The 18878-nt window shown below is 52.6% G+C and overlaps 1 protein-coding gene across 5 annotated transcripts in view; it reads right to left on the bottom strand.

Annotated features, from left to right (window-relative positions):
* Positions 1–18878, bottom strand: part of CYFIP1 (cytoplasmic FMR1 interacting protein 1) — a 108951-nt gene that overhangs the window by 67071 nt on the left and 23002 nt on the right. For 3 of the 5 annotated variants that reach the window (XM_009209798.3, XM_017960452.3, XM_003900682.4), the window contains exons 2-8: positions 10012–10134; positions 9845–9934; positions 7371–7448; positions 7074–7175; positions 5710–5891; positions 1974–2070; positions 1755–1883 (exon numbers count right to left, since the gene is read on the bottom strand). In XM_009209798.3, the coding sequence (XP_009208062.1) occupies positions 1755–1883; positions 1974–2070; positions 5710–5891; positions 7074–7175; positions 7371–7448; positions 9845–9934; positions 10012–10128 (795 nt within the window). In that variant the 5' untranslated portion in view covers positions 10129–10134. Of the gene's footprint in view, positions 1–1754; positions 1884–1973; positions 2071–5709; positions 5892–7073; positions 7176–7370; positions 7449–9844; positions 9935–10011; positions 10135–10802; positions 11199–18878 lie in introns of those variants that run through there. The other 2 variants (XM_021940368.2, XM_021940370.2) reach the window with 2 other exon arrangements.

Raw genomic sequence — 18878 nt, 5'->3', positions numbered from 1 at the left:
AACAAATCCTCTACCCTAAACTCACACAAGCAGTAGGGCTATTCTAGGGCTATTAGGTTGGTGTAAAAGTAATTGCGGTTTTTCTGCCATTAAAAGTAATGCCCAATATGCAGTCACATGTAACCAGGTACGTTTCGGCGTATGCAAACTAAACTTTTTTTTTTTTTTTTTTTGAGACAGAGTCCCACTCTGTCACCCAGGCCAGAGTGCAGTGGTACCATCTCAGCTTACTGCAACCTCTGCCTCCCAGGTTCAAGTGATTCTCCTGCCTCAACCTCCCAAGTAGCTGGGACTACAGGCGTGCACGACCACCACGCCTGGCTAATGGTTTTTGTATTTTTAGTAGAGATGGGGTTTCACCATGTTGGTCAGGCTGGTGTAGAACTCTTGACCTCAAGTGATCCACCCACCTCAACTCCCAAAGTGCTAGGATTACAGGCATGAGCCACCGTGCCTGATCACAAACTAAAAATTCTTAATGTGGACTAGCCACCTGCACACTCCAGTGCTCCACAGGACCTGGCGGCCACGGCTCCCACACCAGCTGGTGCAGACCCAAAGTCTCTGCTGTCACAAAGCACTCCATGGACAGTGCTCCTTCAGCCCTGCGTGCCTCCCAGTGCTCTCCTACTCAGGAGGAGGCTGGGGGCTGGGTTGGTGGGACACCCAGTAAAGGGTCCCCCAAGGCCACCCGGCAGAGGTGGAAAGGAAGAGTGGAACTGCCGACCATCTTTCCCGTGAGAAACGCAGATGGAAACCTTCCTCATTTGAACAGAATAACAAAGAATATGGTGAACCAACAAAAGGCTACTTTAATTATGGTGACACAAGGTATCAGAGTCCCAGGAATCACATGCTTGACAAGTAGAAGCTTGGATAACTTCTGTCACAAAGCAGCTTAAAGGCTGGGTGTGGTGGCTTAGGCCTGTAATCCCAGCACTTTGCAGGGGGACAAGCCAAGATGGCTTGAGCCCAGGAGTTCAAGGCCAGCCTGGGCAGCAAAGTGAGATCTCATATCTACAAAAATTCAAAAACTTAGCTGGGCATTGGTGCAAGTGCCTGTGGCCCCAGTTACTCAGGAGCCTGAGGCAGAAAGATCACTTGAGCCAAGGAGGTCGAGGCTACAGTGAGCTGTGTCCACACCACTGCACTCCAGCCTGGGTGACAGAGCAAGACCCTGTCTCAAGAAAAAAAAAAAAAAAAAAGGCTGGGCACAGTGGCTCAAGCTTGTATTCACAGAGCTTTGGGAGGCTGAGGCAGGAGGGTCACTTGAGCCCAGGAGTTTGAGATAGCCTGTACAACACGGCAATTTTCTCCCTCTACAAAAAATTTAAAGATTAGCCAGGTGTGGTGGTGCGCACCTGTAGTCCCAGCTACTTTGGAGGCCAAGGTGGGAGGATCACTTGAGCCCAGGAGGTTGAGGCTACAGTGAGCTGTCATCATGCCACTGCACTCCAGCCTGGGCAAGAGCAACACCCTGCCTCAAAAATAAAACAAAAAACAGCTCAATGCTGAGAGAATCCTTGACCCAGACATCCTGGCCAGCACCTTCTCCCAAGGTCAGTGTGTGACACTCGTGGGGTGTGTTGAGAGCCTGTTGTGCAGGCTGTGTGCAAGGGCAGAACGCTGTTCACACACAAGACACCGTGCAAGTAAGACACAGCTGTCAAAAGGATTCTAGAAAAGCACAGCCTATTGACAAGAGTAAGGCTGTCCCTCGGCAGTGCCACAGGCTGGCGTCCCCACACACGTACTTTGAGAAGCATGTGTTTCTCACTGGGCGTCAAATACATCCTGTTCTCGTAGTAATCCACACACAGATTCACGATGTCTGCCAGGAGCTCTTCGTAGCCAGAAATCACTTCGAGCTGCTGCTGCAGAGACTGAAATACAGAGCAAGAGACTCACGCACGGGCCTGGCGCCCAGCCAGCGGCTCGGCCCATCCGCCCGAGTGTGCGAACACCAGCCTCACCTGTGTGATCTTGTTGTGATTGGCCAGGAACATGGACAGATTCTGCGATTCCTGGATGGACTGTGGATCTGCCATTTTACGTAAAAACTGAGCGGCCCTTTGAAAACAAGAAGAGTTCATCCCAAAAATGCACCAATGTGCCACGTAAAAAAAAAAAAAAAAAAAAAAGCCTGGTTCGAGTGGGATCCCCTTCCTCTACAGTCATCTGCAGAAATATGGGTCAATCTCAGACGCCGGCGATGATTTCAGCCTTTTCAGGCGTCTCTGGCCCTGCCCTCCAGGTCAGTCTTCTGCCAACTTAGACGTGTCTTGCACAGCTGGGGACAGCTCTCCACCCGGCTGGTCACAGCCGACTGGCTTCCTGCAGGGTCCCTGCACACTGGTCTCTGCCCTTCACTGGTGGACGCCCACCTCATCTAGGAGGCATAGGGCTGCTGGACTCCGAGTCTAAGGGCCAATGCCATCTCCGTGACTCCCACAAGCCCTGCCATGAAGATGGCCAGCACTGCTGAGGTTCTCTGCCGGGAACCCTCTGGACCACAGCTCCCCAGGCCACCTCAGGGACCACTGGTACCCGAAGTCCTGAGACAGAGCCCTGGCCTGCCACCAATTTGTAGCTACACCCGACATACAATACCGCCAGGCCATGCTGAGCCCGCGAGGTCTGGCAGAGCAGGGTGAAGGTGGGGTGTGAGAATTCCCATCATCTAGGGCTGTCCCCCAAGAAAGTTCAGTGGAAACGGCCCACACAAGGATAGGTCTGTGCAACCCAGAGCCTCGGGGGTTTAGCTTTAAAAGTCACCATGGCAAAGACTGATAACCTACCCCAACATTCACTTCCTCCCCTTCCTCCTTAGGAACGAACCCCGCATTTCCGTGGAACACACGTTCCAGGGAGCCTCACACGTTCCGTGTGCCTCGCCTACCCTGCAGCTAGCCGTGGTCACGTGACCAAGGACTGGGGCCATGAGATATAATGCAAGACACTGACAGGCACTCCAAAGTTTACTCATAAGGGAGCATGGAGCCCGTCTTTCCTTTCTGTCTGCTGACTGGAATGCAGAAATGACAGCTGGAGCTTCAGCAACCATCTAGAACCAGGAGGCAACACCTGAAGCAGAGCAGCAGGCCAACAGGAGCCTCGAGTCCTGAACGCCGGAGAGCCTGCAATCAGCTGCAGAGCACCTCATTCAGGACTTTCCAGGAGACAGAGAAATAAACTGCAATCTTTTCAAAGCCACTGTTACTTCACTGGGTTTTAAACAACTGCATACAGTTAAACCTAATATTGTAAACCTAATGTTACTGATACAGTAACATTCCTTGGCTTTTTAAACATGTTTCCCGGCGGGACATGGTGGCTCACGCCAGTAATCCCAGCATTTTGAGAGGCAGAGGCAGGTGGATCACTTGAGGTCAGGAGTTCAACACCAGCCTGGCCAACATGGTGAAACCCCATCTCTACTAAAAATACAAAAATTAGCCAGGTGGCTCACGCCTGTAATCCCAACTACTCGGGAGGCTGAGGCAGGAGAACTGCTTGAATCCAGGAGAGGCAGAGGTTGCAGTGAGCCGAGATTGTGCCACCGCACTCCAGCATGGGCCAGTGAGACTCTGCCTCAAAACAAACAAACAACAACAACAAAAACATGTTTCCTTTTTTTTTTTTTTTTAATAGACAAAGGGTCTCACTCTGTCACCCAGGCTGGAGTATAGTGGTACAATCACAGCTCACTGCAGCCTCAACCTCCTGGGCTCAAGTGATTCTCCAGCCTCAGCCTCCCCAGTAGCTGGGACCACAGGTTCACGCCACCACACCCAGCTAGTTTTTTTTGCTTTTGTCTTTTTTTTTTTTTTAAAAGATGGGGTCTTGCTATGTTACCCAGGCTGGTCTCAAATTCCTGGGCTCAAGTGATCCTTCTGCCTCAGCCTCTCAAGGTGCTGAGATTACAGGTGTGAGCCATCGCACCTGGCCACGTTTGCTTTATTGATTTGAGTAGTTGCTGAGGCGGCAGGTGAGGAGACTAAGGAAACAGTCAAGGATACTGTTTTCTATTTTCCTCAAGCCTCACCATAACCACACGAGTTATCTTGGCATTGGCACTTAGAGGAGGTTATACTAGTAGCTACCAGCAGGTGCCGAAAGAGCTAGGTGCGTGTGTGTGTGGTGGGCGTCTTGGGAGGGGTGGGGGTGATGGTCTGGGAGGGTGAACCAACAGGGGTCCCAGACAGAGGTCAGAAGAAGAGGCAGCAGGAAGAGCTACGGAGCTGGCCCAGGCCCACTCTCTGGTGCTCAGGGGAACGTGGAGGTGGTGAAGACACTGGGGACGGGGCTGCTGGAGGGGAAACCCTCCTTCCCCCAGCTTTGCACACAGCAGCCCCACCTGTAAACTGTTTTACAGACTAGGCTTTAGAATTAAGGTGCTAGTGCTAAAAGGAAAAAAAAAAAACCCACAACTTTTAAATACTTTTAAATATTGAAAACCACTGATGCTGGCCACCTCCCCATTTCCCTGACAAAGCCAAAACGGTGGCGGCTGAGAAGGCTGCTCAAAATCACACAGCGACTGGGTTGTGCGGCTGGGACCAGGAGGCCACTGCGACCAGTGAGCCTCGATGCTGGAATCCCACGGATGCTGTCATCAAACAGGGACCATTCAGACGTCCGCCCCAAGAGGGGCTCACAGGCCCACTCCGGAGACCCTTCTCTAGTTCTGAAGATCTAGGCTTCTGTGCAGAGCTGACGATTTTAGTGATAAACGGAACACTGCCTTAGTTCACGTGAATGAGGCTTAAATTCTGCCTGACCTAGCTCGACTCCTACTGCTGCCTCATTTTGTCCCAAGTGGGGATTTTTCTTTTTATAAAGACATAACAACAGTTGTATGATTTAAAACGCAACATAACTAGAGCGTATTCAGATGCAAAGTAAGGTCTCTTCGAATTTAATTTTAGAGCTAAGATGCCTTACTTACTAGAGGAAACTGAAATTAGCATCTCATTCCAGCAAAACATGTCTTCAAAAGCACCGGGCACAAACGAAGCAGAGCATCAGGAGACAGCGCCGTGTGTCCCCAAACGCCTGTCTGCCGCCCACCACCCCACAATCCTCCGGAAGCACACGCCGGGCCATGCCCGCCTCTTCCACCCCTCCTGCCGGTCTCTCCAGAGGCTAGCTTCTCCAGAAGCTCTCTACATCCAAAAAGAAAACCGCCGGGGAGAGGACCTGCAAGCGCAGTGTGACCCCAAGACACCCTGTGACTGTGCATGGGCTACGTCTGAACGTTGCTGGATGGTGCTCAGGTGCCGGGGACCCCCACCGGTGAGAGACTGGCACCGAGGACTGCAGCCCCAATGCCCAAGGTGGGCTGCAGAGGCCACCTGCCCCCTTGCCAAGATGCTCCCTGAGCCAGATGCCTGTGCTCAGTGAGCTAGGCCTACAGCTTGTGCACGTCTGTCTTCCCAGGGGCGCGAAGGTCCTCCGTGACATCTGAGGACAGCCAGGGCACTAAGAGTCTGCTCTAGCTTTGCAAAGCCACGATATGCACTTACCTGCTGGCTCCCCTCACTTTATCCCCCAGAGCAGGTGCTCCCACAGCCCTGACACTGAGAAGTAGCTGCTGCCTACCAGAAGTGACGACTTCAGCACACAAAGACACACACCTGCTACGCACAAGGCGGGCCACTGAGCTGCGCGCTCTCGGGAAGGCCCGCGGCGCACGAGGCCGGTGCTCACCTCTTGTATGCTGAGTGGTCGTTCTTCACACTGCACTTCATGTTCTTCAGCTCGTCCAGCACAGCGAACATGTTGATGAACTTGCCCAGTGTGATCAGGTAGGCTTCAGACACAAAGTCCTTCCTCCTCTCGGCGTGGCACAGGCGCCTCACCTCCCCGCAGAAACGCTCAATGGCGTTTCTCTGTGCAGAGGAAGCGGGGGGCAGAAAGCTGCAGGTCAGTGAGGGGCCAAGCCCATGTCCCTGCTTCAAGCACCTGCAGTCACTGCTCCTTGATGAGAAAAGATCTACCCCGCGCGGCTTCGGGCCCAGGTGTTTACAATGTGGGCAGCCAGACCCCCTCCTGAAAGCAGCTCCCACGGCCTGCTCTGCAACATCGTTACTCGTTTTGCACTTTACCAACTACCTCACTAAAGTAACAACATCTTGCTGATTATTCCAGCAAAATTACTGAGCAAAATGATCCAAGAAAACGTCTGCAAAGTTCAGACATTCTAACTTTCAGAAGTGAAAAGTGGGAGAGATTTTTTTCCTCTTGGTAACTTTCAAGGTAAAATGAAAATTAATCTCCTAGTTAGTTCCATCTCCTCCCTCTGCTAATGGACATCATAGAAAATCTGGATGTTTCCAAAATACTTCTTTAAAAAGCAGCAGGCCCCTTTCATGTGGCTGCTTCTTGCCTAATCAAGGCCAGGGCGAGGACCACCAGGAATGGACAGTCAGGGTGAGGCTGACAGCAAGAAAATACCTGAAAGACCAGATGAATCAAAAGTACAAACTGGCCAGGTGCGGTGGCTCACGCCTGTAATCTCAGCACTTTGGGAGGCCAAGATGGGCGGATCACCTGAGGTCAGGAGTTCAAGACCAGCCTGGCCAACATGGTGAAACCCTGTCTCCACTAAAAATACAAAAACTAGCCAGGCATGGTGGCGGGCGCCTGTAATCCCAGCTACTCGGGAGGCTGAGGCAGGCGAATCACTTGAACCTGGGAGGCGGTGGTTGCAGTGAGCGAAGATTGCACCATTGTACTCCAGCCTGGGTGACAGAGCAAGACTCTGTCTCAAAAAAGAAAGTACAAACTGGCAGAAAGTCAAAGCATTGCACTTGAAACTGACAGAAAGCAGGCTCCGTGAAGGAAATGCGAAATCACTGAGAATTCTGAGAACCACAAAAGGAGCGCTGATTCCGAAAGGGCGTGAGAAACTTTAGACTGTCAAAGGCTTGGTCCCTTTTGTCTCAGAAACCGGTTGCTTTAATTTGCAGGCACTCTGTTCAGGGTGTTCACATTGACGGCGATGGGTAGGAAGGTGTCAGCAACCCACCCCTCGGTGTTACACCCCCAAGATAGGGATTTTGCCATTTTACCTGGAAGTACATAAAATTCATCAGTTTTGTGACCTCAGGCTCCAGAACCTCCACGGTTTTCTCGTAAATTTCCACTCTGTTAGGCTGCTCGTTACATTTCACCTGGAATAAAGAAACAAGGATGACATAAGAGGCTTGGATCCAGCCAGAAGCAGCCGCTGGACAGCTAGAGCTGGTGATCCCGCCCTGCTGTGGGGTGAGACCCGGGAGGAGAGTGGCCAGGCATTGCAGGGGCGGGGCGGGGCGGGGTGGGGCCTGGCAGGGTGTGGGGAGGGAAGAGACAGGCGAGCGGGGCACCTGCGGGATGGCCCGGGAGCAGCTCCTCCAGGTGTACAGCATGACAGCATATTCTTGGCCCTCCTCCAGCATCTCGTTCTGCAACGGAACACAAGGCAAATCAAAGGCAGGAGGGGGAACTAGCATGAAAAGCAGATGCCAGTTGCTAAAATCTAGACAAAGCACCATGAACTATCCTAAGCACTGTGGCCTGTGTGCCAAGAGACAGCTGCCGAGAAGCTGGTAATGCTGAGGTGCGGCGCTGGGGGCCACAATGACCACCCAAAACACCCCAGGGCTTCTGCAGGCGAGAGGGTATCAGTGACACGCAGGCATCTCTGGGGCGTGCCACAGGCATTACACCTTGGCTCCGCCCAGCCCGAAACAATCGCTGGCCATGAGACCTGCAGTCGGGAGCACAGAGGAAGGGCTCCGGGCAGACGCCCTACCCAGTGTGAGCACATGCAGGATCCCCATGGCCTCCCTCCTCACCGGCTCACAGGGCCTCCCAGTCCCAGAGAGGACTAGAGGCAGGGCTGCCCCAGGTGTGCAGGAGGAATAGTTAGGATTTAAGTGCCCACAGCACTTAAAATCTAGGTGGAGAGTCCATGGGAAGAGGACTGTCGTCACTGCTATAAAACTGCTTTTGCTTTCTACTCTTTAACATCATTTCCTTTGGTAAAAATCAAATAGATGCTCTTAAATCTAGCCTGTATTTAGAGAGATGTTCATCACATTAGAGAGATGTTCATCACAGCTTTTTTTTTTTGAGACGAGTCTCGCTCTGTCACCCAGACTGGAGTGCAGTGACGCGATCTCAGCTCACTGCAACCTCCACCTCCTGGGTTCAAGCAATTCTTTTGCCTCAGCCTCCCGAGTAGCTGGGATTACAGGCGTGCACCACCATGCCCAGTTAGTTTTTGTATTTTTTTTTCCAGTAGAGACAGGGTTTCACCATGTTGGCCAGGCTGGTCTCGAACTCCTGACCTTAGGTGATCTGCCCACTTTGGCCTCCCAAAATGCTGGGATTACAGGTGTGAGCCACTGCACCCAGCCTACAGCATTTTTTTTTTTATTATATGACATAAAAGAGGAAATGAAGTAAATGTGCAAAAATAGTTGAACTCTGGACATTTACGAAATGGTTTACATAGCCATTAAGGATTGCTTTCTCCAGCACATTTTCATGGCATGAAAATATTCTTGTCCAGGCGCAGCGTCTCAGGCCTGTAATCCCAGTACTTTGGGAGGCTGGGTGGGCAGATTCCTTGAGTCCAGGAATTCGAGACCAGCCTAGGCAACACAGTGAGACTTGCTTTTACAAAAAATACAAAAAGGTAGCTGGGCGTGGTAGTGTGTGACTGTAGTCCCAGCTACTCAGGAGGCTGAGGTGGAAATATTGCTTGAGCCCGGGGAGGTTGAGGCTGCAGTGAGCCCTAATCATGTCACTGCACTCTAGCCTGGGCAACCTGAGTCAGACCCTGTCTCAAAAAAAAAAAAAAAGAAAAGAAAAAATGTTCATGAGATCATTAAAATACAGAACTAGGTGGGTGTGGTGGCTCATGCCTATGATCCCAGCACTTTGGGAGGCTGAGGTGGGCAGATCACCTGAGGTCAGGAGTTCGAGACCAGCCTGGCCAACATGGTGAAACCCCATCTCTACTAAAAATACAAAAATTAACTGGGCGTAGTGGTGGGCGCCAGTAGTTCCAGCTACTCGGGAGGCTGAGGCACAAGAACTGCTTGAACCTGGGAGGCAGAGGTTTCAGTGAACCAAGATCGCGCCACTGCACTCCAGCCTGGGTGGCAGCGCAAGACTCTTTCTCTAAAAAAAAAAAAAAAAGCAGGCCGGGCGCAGTGGCTCAAGCCTGTAATCCCAGCACTTTGGGAGGCCAAGACGGGCAGATCACGAGGTCAGCAGATCGAGACCATCCTGGCTAACACGGTGAAACCCCGTCTCTACTAAAAACTACAAAAAACTAGCCGGGCGAGGTGCCGGGCGCCTGTAGTCCCAGCTACTCGGGAGGCTGAGGCAGGAGAATGGCGGGAACCCGGGAGGCGGAGCTTGCAGTGAGCTGAGATCGTGCCACTACACTCCAGCCTGGGTGACAGAGTGAGACTCCGTCTCCAAAAAAAAAAAAAAGCAGAACTATAACAACAATGCAGTTCATTTATAAATCTGAATCTCATATGGGCGCATACCCGGTGTAAGTGGGTGCAGATCTGGAGAGGGAAAGAGCATTAACAGTGCAGGGGTGCCCTCGAAACGCTGACAGAGGTTTTCTCTGGGCCAGAGACACTGAATTTTCAGAAAGAGCGTGTATTGTTTTACACTAAGAAAAACAAAGACTATCCTAAAAATATAAGGCATTTCATTCATTTTCTACTCTTTTTCCTTACTGCATAGTCTATTGGGATAATACCAAAAAGTATCCATCTGCCCTTCAAACGCGCCCTTCCCTGCAGAGAGAAACGAAGACGCACAGCAACATTACCATGCTAGAGTGGACGGTGGCTTGCTCGATGTATCTTGCGATGCCAGTAACAAATGCATTTCTGTCTTCAAAGTTAGTGTTGAAATTTGGCTGAAAGAAAGGAAGAGAAAAACTGTGGCGTGGGGTCGGAGCACAGGCTGTACGCCCCGCAGCTGCTGGGCACCCACCTGGTAGAGCAGCGAGGATGGCGGGGGCTCGATGCAGGGCTGCTGGTCGGGCAGGGGCAGCTCCTCCAGCAGGTCCACGTTGGACAGCGCGTCCTCCAGAGTCACCTGGGCTGCCATCCTGGGCTGGAACAACACACAAGGACCCCTGTACTGTGAGGAGGAGGAGGAGGAGGCAGCCGACAAGCTTCGAGGTGGGGTACCCAGGCCTCTAACCCCTTCCCGCTCTCCTGAGGGCTGGGGATCCTGCCGCGGGCATGATCAGTCCTTGGGAGTCGCGTGTCTCTCAGGGCACGGGGGCCAGCGGGCTGGGAGGCCCTGTGCAGCTTCTCCTTTCGCACTCACTGAGAACAGGCTCTCCTGGCCTCCAGGAGGCTCACAGTGTGGGGGACGTGGTTCCCGCCACCCTCCCCACCGCGGGGGCTGCCGTCCTGAGTTGCTGGTGCTGAGGACTCTCTGGAGGGTCTGACAACCCCCTCCCAGTGCTGGAGCGGCAGCGCCTCTCCAACACCACATCCGCCCAGCAGACCCCCCCGAATGCAGCCACCTCCCAGGCGGTGCCTCTAAACACACCAGGGCCTGACATGGAAAAGCCCAGCTCCTGCCACCCGGTGCCTCTAAACACACCAGGGCCTGACATGGAAAAGCCCAGCTCCTGCCACCCAACACCAGCTGTCTAGCTGCACAGACACGCTGAGATTACAAGGAGTAGGGGCTGCCGCCGGGGACGGAAAGTGCCACAGCACAGCTGGAGCACAGGTACGGAAATGAAGGCAGACATCGTCTAAACACACCTTCAGTGCCAGGTTCAGGGAGAGGGGGCAATCTGCCTTCTGCCGATTCTGCTTCAGTCTCAAGGGTACTCAGGAGCAGCTCTGCCCTGGGATAGGACCGGGGCAGCTGAGCGGCATTCTATGAAGGAAAGCTGCAGGTGGCCTGGAGGAGACACTGAACAGAAGGAGCCCCAAATCCCTCCTCCAGCACGGGGACAGGCATGGAGGCGCACAGCAGGACAGGCAGCTGGTCCCGGTGCACTGGCTGAGGGTGGAGAAGGGAAGCTCCAGGGACCCAGGAAGCCCCAGTGGCCGTGTGGAGAGGAAGCAGCTCGGAAGAGCCAGCTGACAAAACTGCTCACAAGCTTCAAGCCCATCCTCAAGCTGCAGGGGTGTGGATCTGATCCTCTTCACACCCCAAACCCCGAGACCACAGCCAGACGGCCACCTGCGGCACACAAGGGACAGGTCCGAGTGGCAGTGCAGGGGGCTGTGAAGCCAGAATTGACACGGAGCTGCCACCCACTGAAGGCAAGTCAGAACCACAGCCCGAGTCTCCTCAGGGTGTTTGCTTACTAAAATCAAAATCTCAACATCCTCCTAGGCTTTTAACAAGACCCAGATCTCACATCGTAACATCCAGCCATCCACTTACAGTCCATATTACCCAGCACACAACGAACGGGGAACGTCTACGCTCCCACAGGAAAAGACAGTCAACAGATCCCAAAATAACACGGGTGTTGCCATTATCCACCCGACTTTAAAGCAACTACTGTGCCGTGAAAGGCTCTAACGATCGTAACACTCCCAAACTGAATGAAAAAATGGAAATCAGCAACAGGCAAACAAAAGCAAGATATAAAGAAGAACCAAATGGAAATTTCAAAACTAAAAGACACACTACTGAAATGTTAAAAAAAAAAAAAAAATCGGGAAAGATTCGGTGAACTTGAAGATGGAGCAATGTAAGTTTTCTCATCTGAATACCAGAGAGAAAAAAGACTGAAAAAATTTGGGGGACCTTCGGGACAAGAGAAAAGGTCTAACATCTGTGTCATGAGTGGCAAAGGAAAAGGGGAAAGCAAGCAGTGATGAAAACCAGCTGAAAAAAATGACAGAAAACACCCTGAATTTGGAGAAAGTCTTTTGCCTACAGATTCAAGAAGCTCTATGGATCCCAAACAAGACAAACTCAAGAAATCCACACCCAGACACATCACGGTCAAACGGCTGAAAACTAAAGATAAAGGAAAACGGATCTTGAAAACAGCAGGAGAAACGTGACACGGCAGAGCGCAGAGCAACAGTGGGAGGGCCGTGGACTTCTCCCGGGCACCAGGGAGGCCGGAGGGCGGGCACAACGCGCCTAAGCCTACAGCGGGGAGGTGCCAACTCGGGATCCTCCCTCAAGGCGGGAATGCGTCTTCCAGAAGGCAGGTGAAGCCAGGACGTGGGCAGAGGAGGAAAACAGAGAACACGCCAGCCAGGCCAGTGGCTCAGGCTGACAGGAAGGGAGGCGGAACCACCAAGCAGAGGCAGCAGGCAGGGTGAGCAGCCAGGGCGCGGGACACACAACGACCCCATAGCTCTTCCAAAGTGCTTGGCGGTCAAAAGCGAAAATCAACGTCCTGTCTGATGGGCCTTCCAGTGTACGTAAGTGTAAATTACACAAATACGTCACATGTAAATTATAAACCATTTCTAGGTATATAATTGTACAAATCATATAAACAAGACAACTGTAACATAAAAGGAAGAGGATAAACCTGGATGGGGTAAGATTTCTATGTCCCACTGGAAGTAGTGAAAAGCAGACTTTTCAGATCCGAAGCAGAATGTGAAATGTTAATAAGCATGGACTTTGAAATCCTTAGAGCGACTACTGACGAGAGCAGTGCAGCCAGGCACTGCAGTCCCAGCTACTGGAAGGCTGAGGAGAGAGGATCGCTTGAGCCCAGGATTTCAAAGGCTGCCTGGGCAACACAGTGAAATCCTGTCTCTTTAAAAAGAAAAAAAAATTAAAATACTCTTTAAAAAAAGCTATCCAAAACAAAATAGATAACATATAGATAATTTAGAATAAATTAAAACAGACTACAAAATGTTTTTAAAAACCTAAAAGGAAATAAAGCAATGATAAAGATAGTGATCTAACAGAAGTCAGATAATAAAATGGTAGACCTGAATCAAAACACAATGATAATTATATTATCATAATAATCTAAAAACACCAATTAGAAGAGGTTGTCAGAATAGATAAATAAAATCCTAACCCAACTATATTGCATCTACAAGAAACTTACTTCAAATATACTGATACAGGTAGGTAAGTTGAAAGCAAAAGGGGAAAAAGGTGAACCAGGCAAGCGCTGGCCAAAAGGAAGCTGGGCGGCTATGTCAGCACCAGCGACAGCCAGCCTCAGAGCAAGGAACTCATCAGAGAGGGAGAAGGAAGGGGTCAGCTCCCCAAGGAGCCAGAACAATCCTAAATGTGAACGCACCGGCCAAAAGGCTTCCTTCCCATTACACCAGGCAAAAGGTGACAAAGCTGGAAGGAGAAATGCCGTAGCCAACCCTGAATCTGTTTCACTTTCTGTGATTTCAATTACCCGAGGTCAACTGCACTCCACAAATATTCAACGGAAAACTCCATTCACAAACAATCTGTAAGTTTTAAACTGTGCCGTGTTCTGAGTAGGGTGATAAACTCTCAGGCCGTCCTGCTCCCCCAGCCTGGGCCATGAACCATCCCCTTGTCCAGCGTGTCCATGCTGCATGTGCGACCTGCGGGGGAGAACGTAGTAGCCGGCTGGGTTGCCAGCATGGGACTGGGGCGGTATCGCCAGGCTGCTGGTCAAGGTCAGCGGCAGCCTAAGGCTGCATCACAATGCCTGCTCCGCTCACCTCTCTGCCATCTCACGGCGGGCACCAAACGGTAAGCACGGTACCACAACATATTCTGAGAGAGAAAGACCACATTTACACGACTTTTATGACAGTATATTGTTAGACAACTGTTCTATCATTACTGTTGTAATCTCTTACCGTGCCTAATTTACAAATTAAAGTTTATCACTGGTATGCAAGTTCGGAAAAACAGAGACTATGCAGGGTCCAGTACTGTGTCCGGGCTCGGGCATCCACAGTGGGTGTTGGGCCAGTTCCACAGATAATGGAAACAACTGCAGACCAATCCCCAATGGCGGCTGGAGACGCCACCCATTTTCTCAGGAACTGACTGGAAATCAGGGAGAACAGAGGCACAGGCCACACTGCCAGCCACCTGGACCTCCCCGACACGGAAGGGAACGCCCCCGACTGCAGCAGTGATCTGCTGCATGTTCCTCACTAGAAATCTACGTGTAGCAGAAACTCTCGTCCACTTCCCTCCACATTTACAGCTTCCCGTTCCACACCCCTCAGAGAGGAGAAGTGCAGGGCAGCCCTGGCCGGGTGGGTGCAGGGTCCAGCCCCAGCACTGCCTGCAGAGCCAGTGTGGGGGGCCTCCCCTCGGTGTCCACTCAGGCACCTCAGGGCTGACGTGGTTCCGAGGGGCCAGGCTGCCTGAGGACATGCCTCGGTCCCACAGGGGCTGCTCGTGTTCTGCGGCTCCAGCCCAGAGTCCCACAGTCTGCCCTTTCCGCGGCCTGAACCCAGACAGTGCCAGGAGAAGCCTGGGGGCGCGTCCAGTCATGCCCGGGCCCCACGTGGGTCAACGAGAAGACGGGTTGGACCGAGCACCCTGGGAGGCCACAGAGCCCACATGGCAGCAGCCCCTGACCCCACGCAGCAGCCACAGGGCCTCGCCTTCCTCCCTCACCTCTGCCCAGGAGAGGCCAAGATGACTCGTGGTGGAGGAAGGTGGGCAGGAGAGCCCCAGACAGGCTCAGGGAGAACTGCTCGTGCGTCAGCAGGGACCACTGATGTCGAACCCACGGAAAAACTCCAGATGCACAGCTCGTTCCAAGTCGGCGCTTGCGGACTTCTTTCTTTGAATAAAAATAACGGTATTTATGTGGTCAATGGAATGTTACCCTTAAAAGAAAGGACCTTCTGACAAGTTACAACATGGTTGAAACTTAGACCTTCTGCTAAGTGAAATAAGCCAGTCACAAAAGAACAAACGCCGCATGATTCCACTCACATGAATTACCTAAAGCGGTCAAACTCAGAGACAGAAAGCAGAACAGTGGCGACAGGGGCTGCCTGGCAGGGCTGGGGAGTTGGTGTTTAGCGGAGAGAGTTTTAGCTTGGAAAGATGAAAAGCTCTAGATGGATAGTGGTGGTGGCTGCAGAATAAGGTGAAATGTACTTAATGCCACCGAGCTGTACACTTAAAATGGTGAAGATGGGGGAGGACGCGGTGGCTCCAGCCTGTAATCCCAGCACTTTGGGAGGCTGAGGTGGGCAAATCACGAGGTCAGGAGTTCGAGACCGGCCTGGCCAACATGGTGAAACGCCATCTCTACTAAAAATACAAAAAATTAGCTGGGCCTAGTGGCAGGCACCTGAAATCCCAGCCACTCGGGAGGCTGAAGCAGGAGGATCGCTTGAACCCAGGAGGCGGAGGTTGCAGTGAGCCGAGACCGCGCCACTGCACTCCAGCCTGGTGACAGAGGTGAGACTCCGTCTCAAAAAAAAAAAAAAAAAGGTGAAGATGGGGTAAAGCTTGTATTATTCATATTTCACTACACTCAAAAATAGCAATGTTTGTTGCTGATTAATCAGAAAACATGGAAAAGGAAAAAGAAACCTTATCATCAATCATCACCATCCCTTTCAAAAACAAGATACTATCACACAAACTGCTCTGTACGCTCTTTTTTCTCCCAGCTCCCATAAAACTTCTCAATCATCAGTGCACTGTGCAGACTGCTGGCCGGGCCCTGCTGTGGCAAACTGCTGTTCTCTCCTATTCTTCACATTTTCATATTTCAGGTTTTTCTTTCTTTCTTTTTTTTTTGAGACGGAGTCTCGCTCTGTCGCCCGGGCTGGAGTGCAGTGGCCGGATCTCAGCTCACTGCAAGCTCCGCCTCCCGGGTTTACGCCATTCTCCTGCCTCAGCCTCCCGAGTAGCTGGGACTACAGGCGCCCACCACCTCGCCCGGCTAGTTTTTTTCTATTTTTTAGTAGAGACGGGGTTTCACCGTGATGTTTCAGGTTTTTCATGATCACAGGCAGCCCTCCCACACCCGCCTTGGTATGTCATGCCAAGCACCTGTCACTGCACGCTCACGGCCTCAGCCCGGCCCGCTTCCACGGGCTCTCCGTCCGCGCATCTTCCACAGATGCGAATCTGCACAGCCTCTGCCTCACCCTGGTATGCGGACTTGGAGTCATTGGCTCTAAATCCAAGTCTCCAAGGTCTCAGCCCTGGCAGCATGGGTGCAAGGTCTGGCCTGGGCACCGCCACAGCCAGCGTGGGGGCCCTGGCAGTGTCCACTCTACACAGGCACATCAGAGTTCATGTCTCATCCCATCTTGCTCTGACTCCTCACAGTCCCACCTCCCAAATCTCTTCCGAGTTCATTTACTTCGCTCCTTCTGTAACTGCCGCCAGCGGACCCTGCACGGGGGACTGCTGGAGAACAAAGGCAGTGCCTGACTCCAGCCGCCTGCACCCTGGGATTTTTTCGGCTCTCCTTTTGTCCTCCGATGAATGCCACGTCCCACGGGGATCTTCCCCCAGCACTGCCATCCAGCACAGCCTCCAGTCTCCTTCCGCGTCTACCAAGAAGCCCTCATTCCCAGGCAGGAGCACCAGGTCTGGCCTGGTCACTGCAAAGCCAGTGTCCACTGCCCCTGGAATGGAGCCTCAATTGTATCTGACCAGCCTTTATAAGTGGCTGCCACGGTGCAAATATCCAACAGCATAATTAAAGTCACGTATTTGGAGCGGCATACAAACTGTTCTGCCAGTGCTACCAACCAGCACTTTAGAGTTTAACAACAGGATCGCGTTTCCGTGTCTGCTGGTTCAGCTCGCATGGACAGGTACATGGATGTCCACTGCCTGGGCCTGGTCAGAGCAGGGCAACGGGTGACCAGGCACAGAGGAAAGACCACGTGAGGACACACAGAGAAGGTGGCCATTCACAAGCAGAGGCCAACCCTGCTGGGCCCCTGATCTCAGACTCCCAGTTCCAGAACTGAGAGAAAGAAAGTCCTGCCTGACCTGTGGTGTTTTGTTAATGGGAGCCCCAGAAAATGAACGCAGAGCCAAGAACAGGTAGGACAGAGTCACCCAGGCAGGACGCAGATTCCCTGCGCTGTCTGCCGGGTAAGAACCCACAGGAGCTGGTATTTTGCTGATCACGAAAACAATACGTGCTCCAGGCAGAAAGAGCACACTGCTGGGAGCGAGCCAAGTCAGCCTGACCTGCACGAGCTCCGCCACAAGGCGCCACTGTGCCACTTCCAGTTGCCTGTGTCCCCAGCCTCCCCAGGCGGCAAACCAACCCAGAAATAACACGCCCACCCTCAGTTTATGTCACTGAACAACAAAAGAGATGTTTTTTCCTTCCTTGACTGATTTTCTATCAGCACCAGTTCTCAACTCTCAAATCCTATAGCTTGTCAAGATATAAAAATGAATTTAAATATGGCAGGGGAATTGCTGTTTTAACAAGCCATCGATTAGTTTATTTTGTAAATTTAAGAGATTTTGGCCAGGCGCGGTGGCTCACACCTGTAATCCCAGCACTTTGGGAGGCCGAGGCGGGCGGATCACGAGATCAGGAGATCGAGACCATTCTGGCTAACACGGTGAAACCCCGTCTCTACTAAAAGTACGAAAAAAAATTAGCCAGGCATGGTGGCGGCGCCTGTAGTCCCAGCTACTGGGGAGGCTGAGGCAGGAGAATGGTGTGAATCCAGGAGGTGGAGCTTGCAGTGAGCTGAGATTGCACCACTGCACTCCAGCCTGGGTGACAGAGCGAGACTCCATCTCAAAAAAAAAAAAAGAAAGAGTTTTTAAAAATGAAGATTTCAAAGGAGGGCATACTTATCATACTTTGCTGCTCTTCCAGTGATGTCCTCAGAGTCCCAGGCCAGTCTCTGAGTGTCTCATGGTTCGGATGCTCCTCTGCTCTAGGCAGCTGCAGGGCAGTTTGCAGAGTGAGCAGCATCTACCGGGCGGTGGCAGACTGGCTGGGCGTCTGAGCTCACGCCATGCTGCACGCCTCACTCACCTGCTCGATCATGGAACCCCAGGTGGGCTTCAAGGGACCCACGGTGGGCAAGAGGCAAAGGTTCCCAGTGCCACCCACTGGAAGGGCAGTGTCCACAGGGCATGCTGGGGGCCATCTCCTTCCCTCCACATGTTACTGGCTGCCCCTCAGCCTCAGATCCACACAGATGCAGTCTCAAGAAGTGGTCCTCACACCTACCTTAAGGTGGAGGTCACCCTGACACACCGGCAAATCAGTGGAGGGAGGCTGGGTGGGGTCGCCAGCTGCCCCGGGACCCACAGCCGCACAGCAAGGATGCGAACCGCCTCGACCCAGTGCCGTGTGCCCACGCAGGGGGTCAAAGCCAGAGGGACAGAGGTACAGATGGCCACTTTCCAAGGGCGAGTGCAGGTGCTGGAGACTGGCTCAGGCTTGAGGGGCAGGACAGAGGCAGCACGGAGCTGGAGCCACAGACAGAGCTGCCCCGGGGTGTGCGGGCAGCAGGGGCCGGGGAGGCAGGACAGCAGGGTCAAGGACCCAACTCCTCTCCTGCCCTGCTGGCCCCAGCGAGCCCTAAGGATGCTGGAGAACACTGGGGACAGCAGGCCAAGGGGCAAAGGCAAAGGAGGCATGCGCCAGTGCTTCCCCCAACTAGAAAACGGGCAGATCTGCCCAGGCTCCTGGTCCTTAGCCCGTCCAGATGTGGCCAGCCCTCGCCACATTCCCCCTGCAAGCTCATGGGCTCAGGGCATCAGCCAGTGCCTCCTCATGCTGCCCTCGGGGAACCAGTTCCCAGAGAGGCCCTGGACCCCACTTCTCCACACAGTGGACATCCCAGAAGATGGGAGGGTGATTTCTGTAAAACCTCACAGTCATCACATGCTTCAAGACAAAGAACAGTGAATCACAGAATTGTTTTCTTTAA

This window comes from Papio anubis, chromosome 7, assembly GCF_008728515.1.
Source record: "Papio anubis isolate 15944 chromosome 7, Panubis1.0, whole genome shotgun sequence".
In the NCBI taxonomy this organism is placed as follows: Eukaryota; Metazoa; Chordata; class Mammalia; order Primates; family Cercopithecidae; genus Papio; species Papio anubis.
This window is presented reverse-complemented; position numbering and strand designations above follow the sequence as displayed.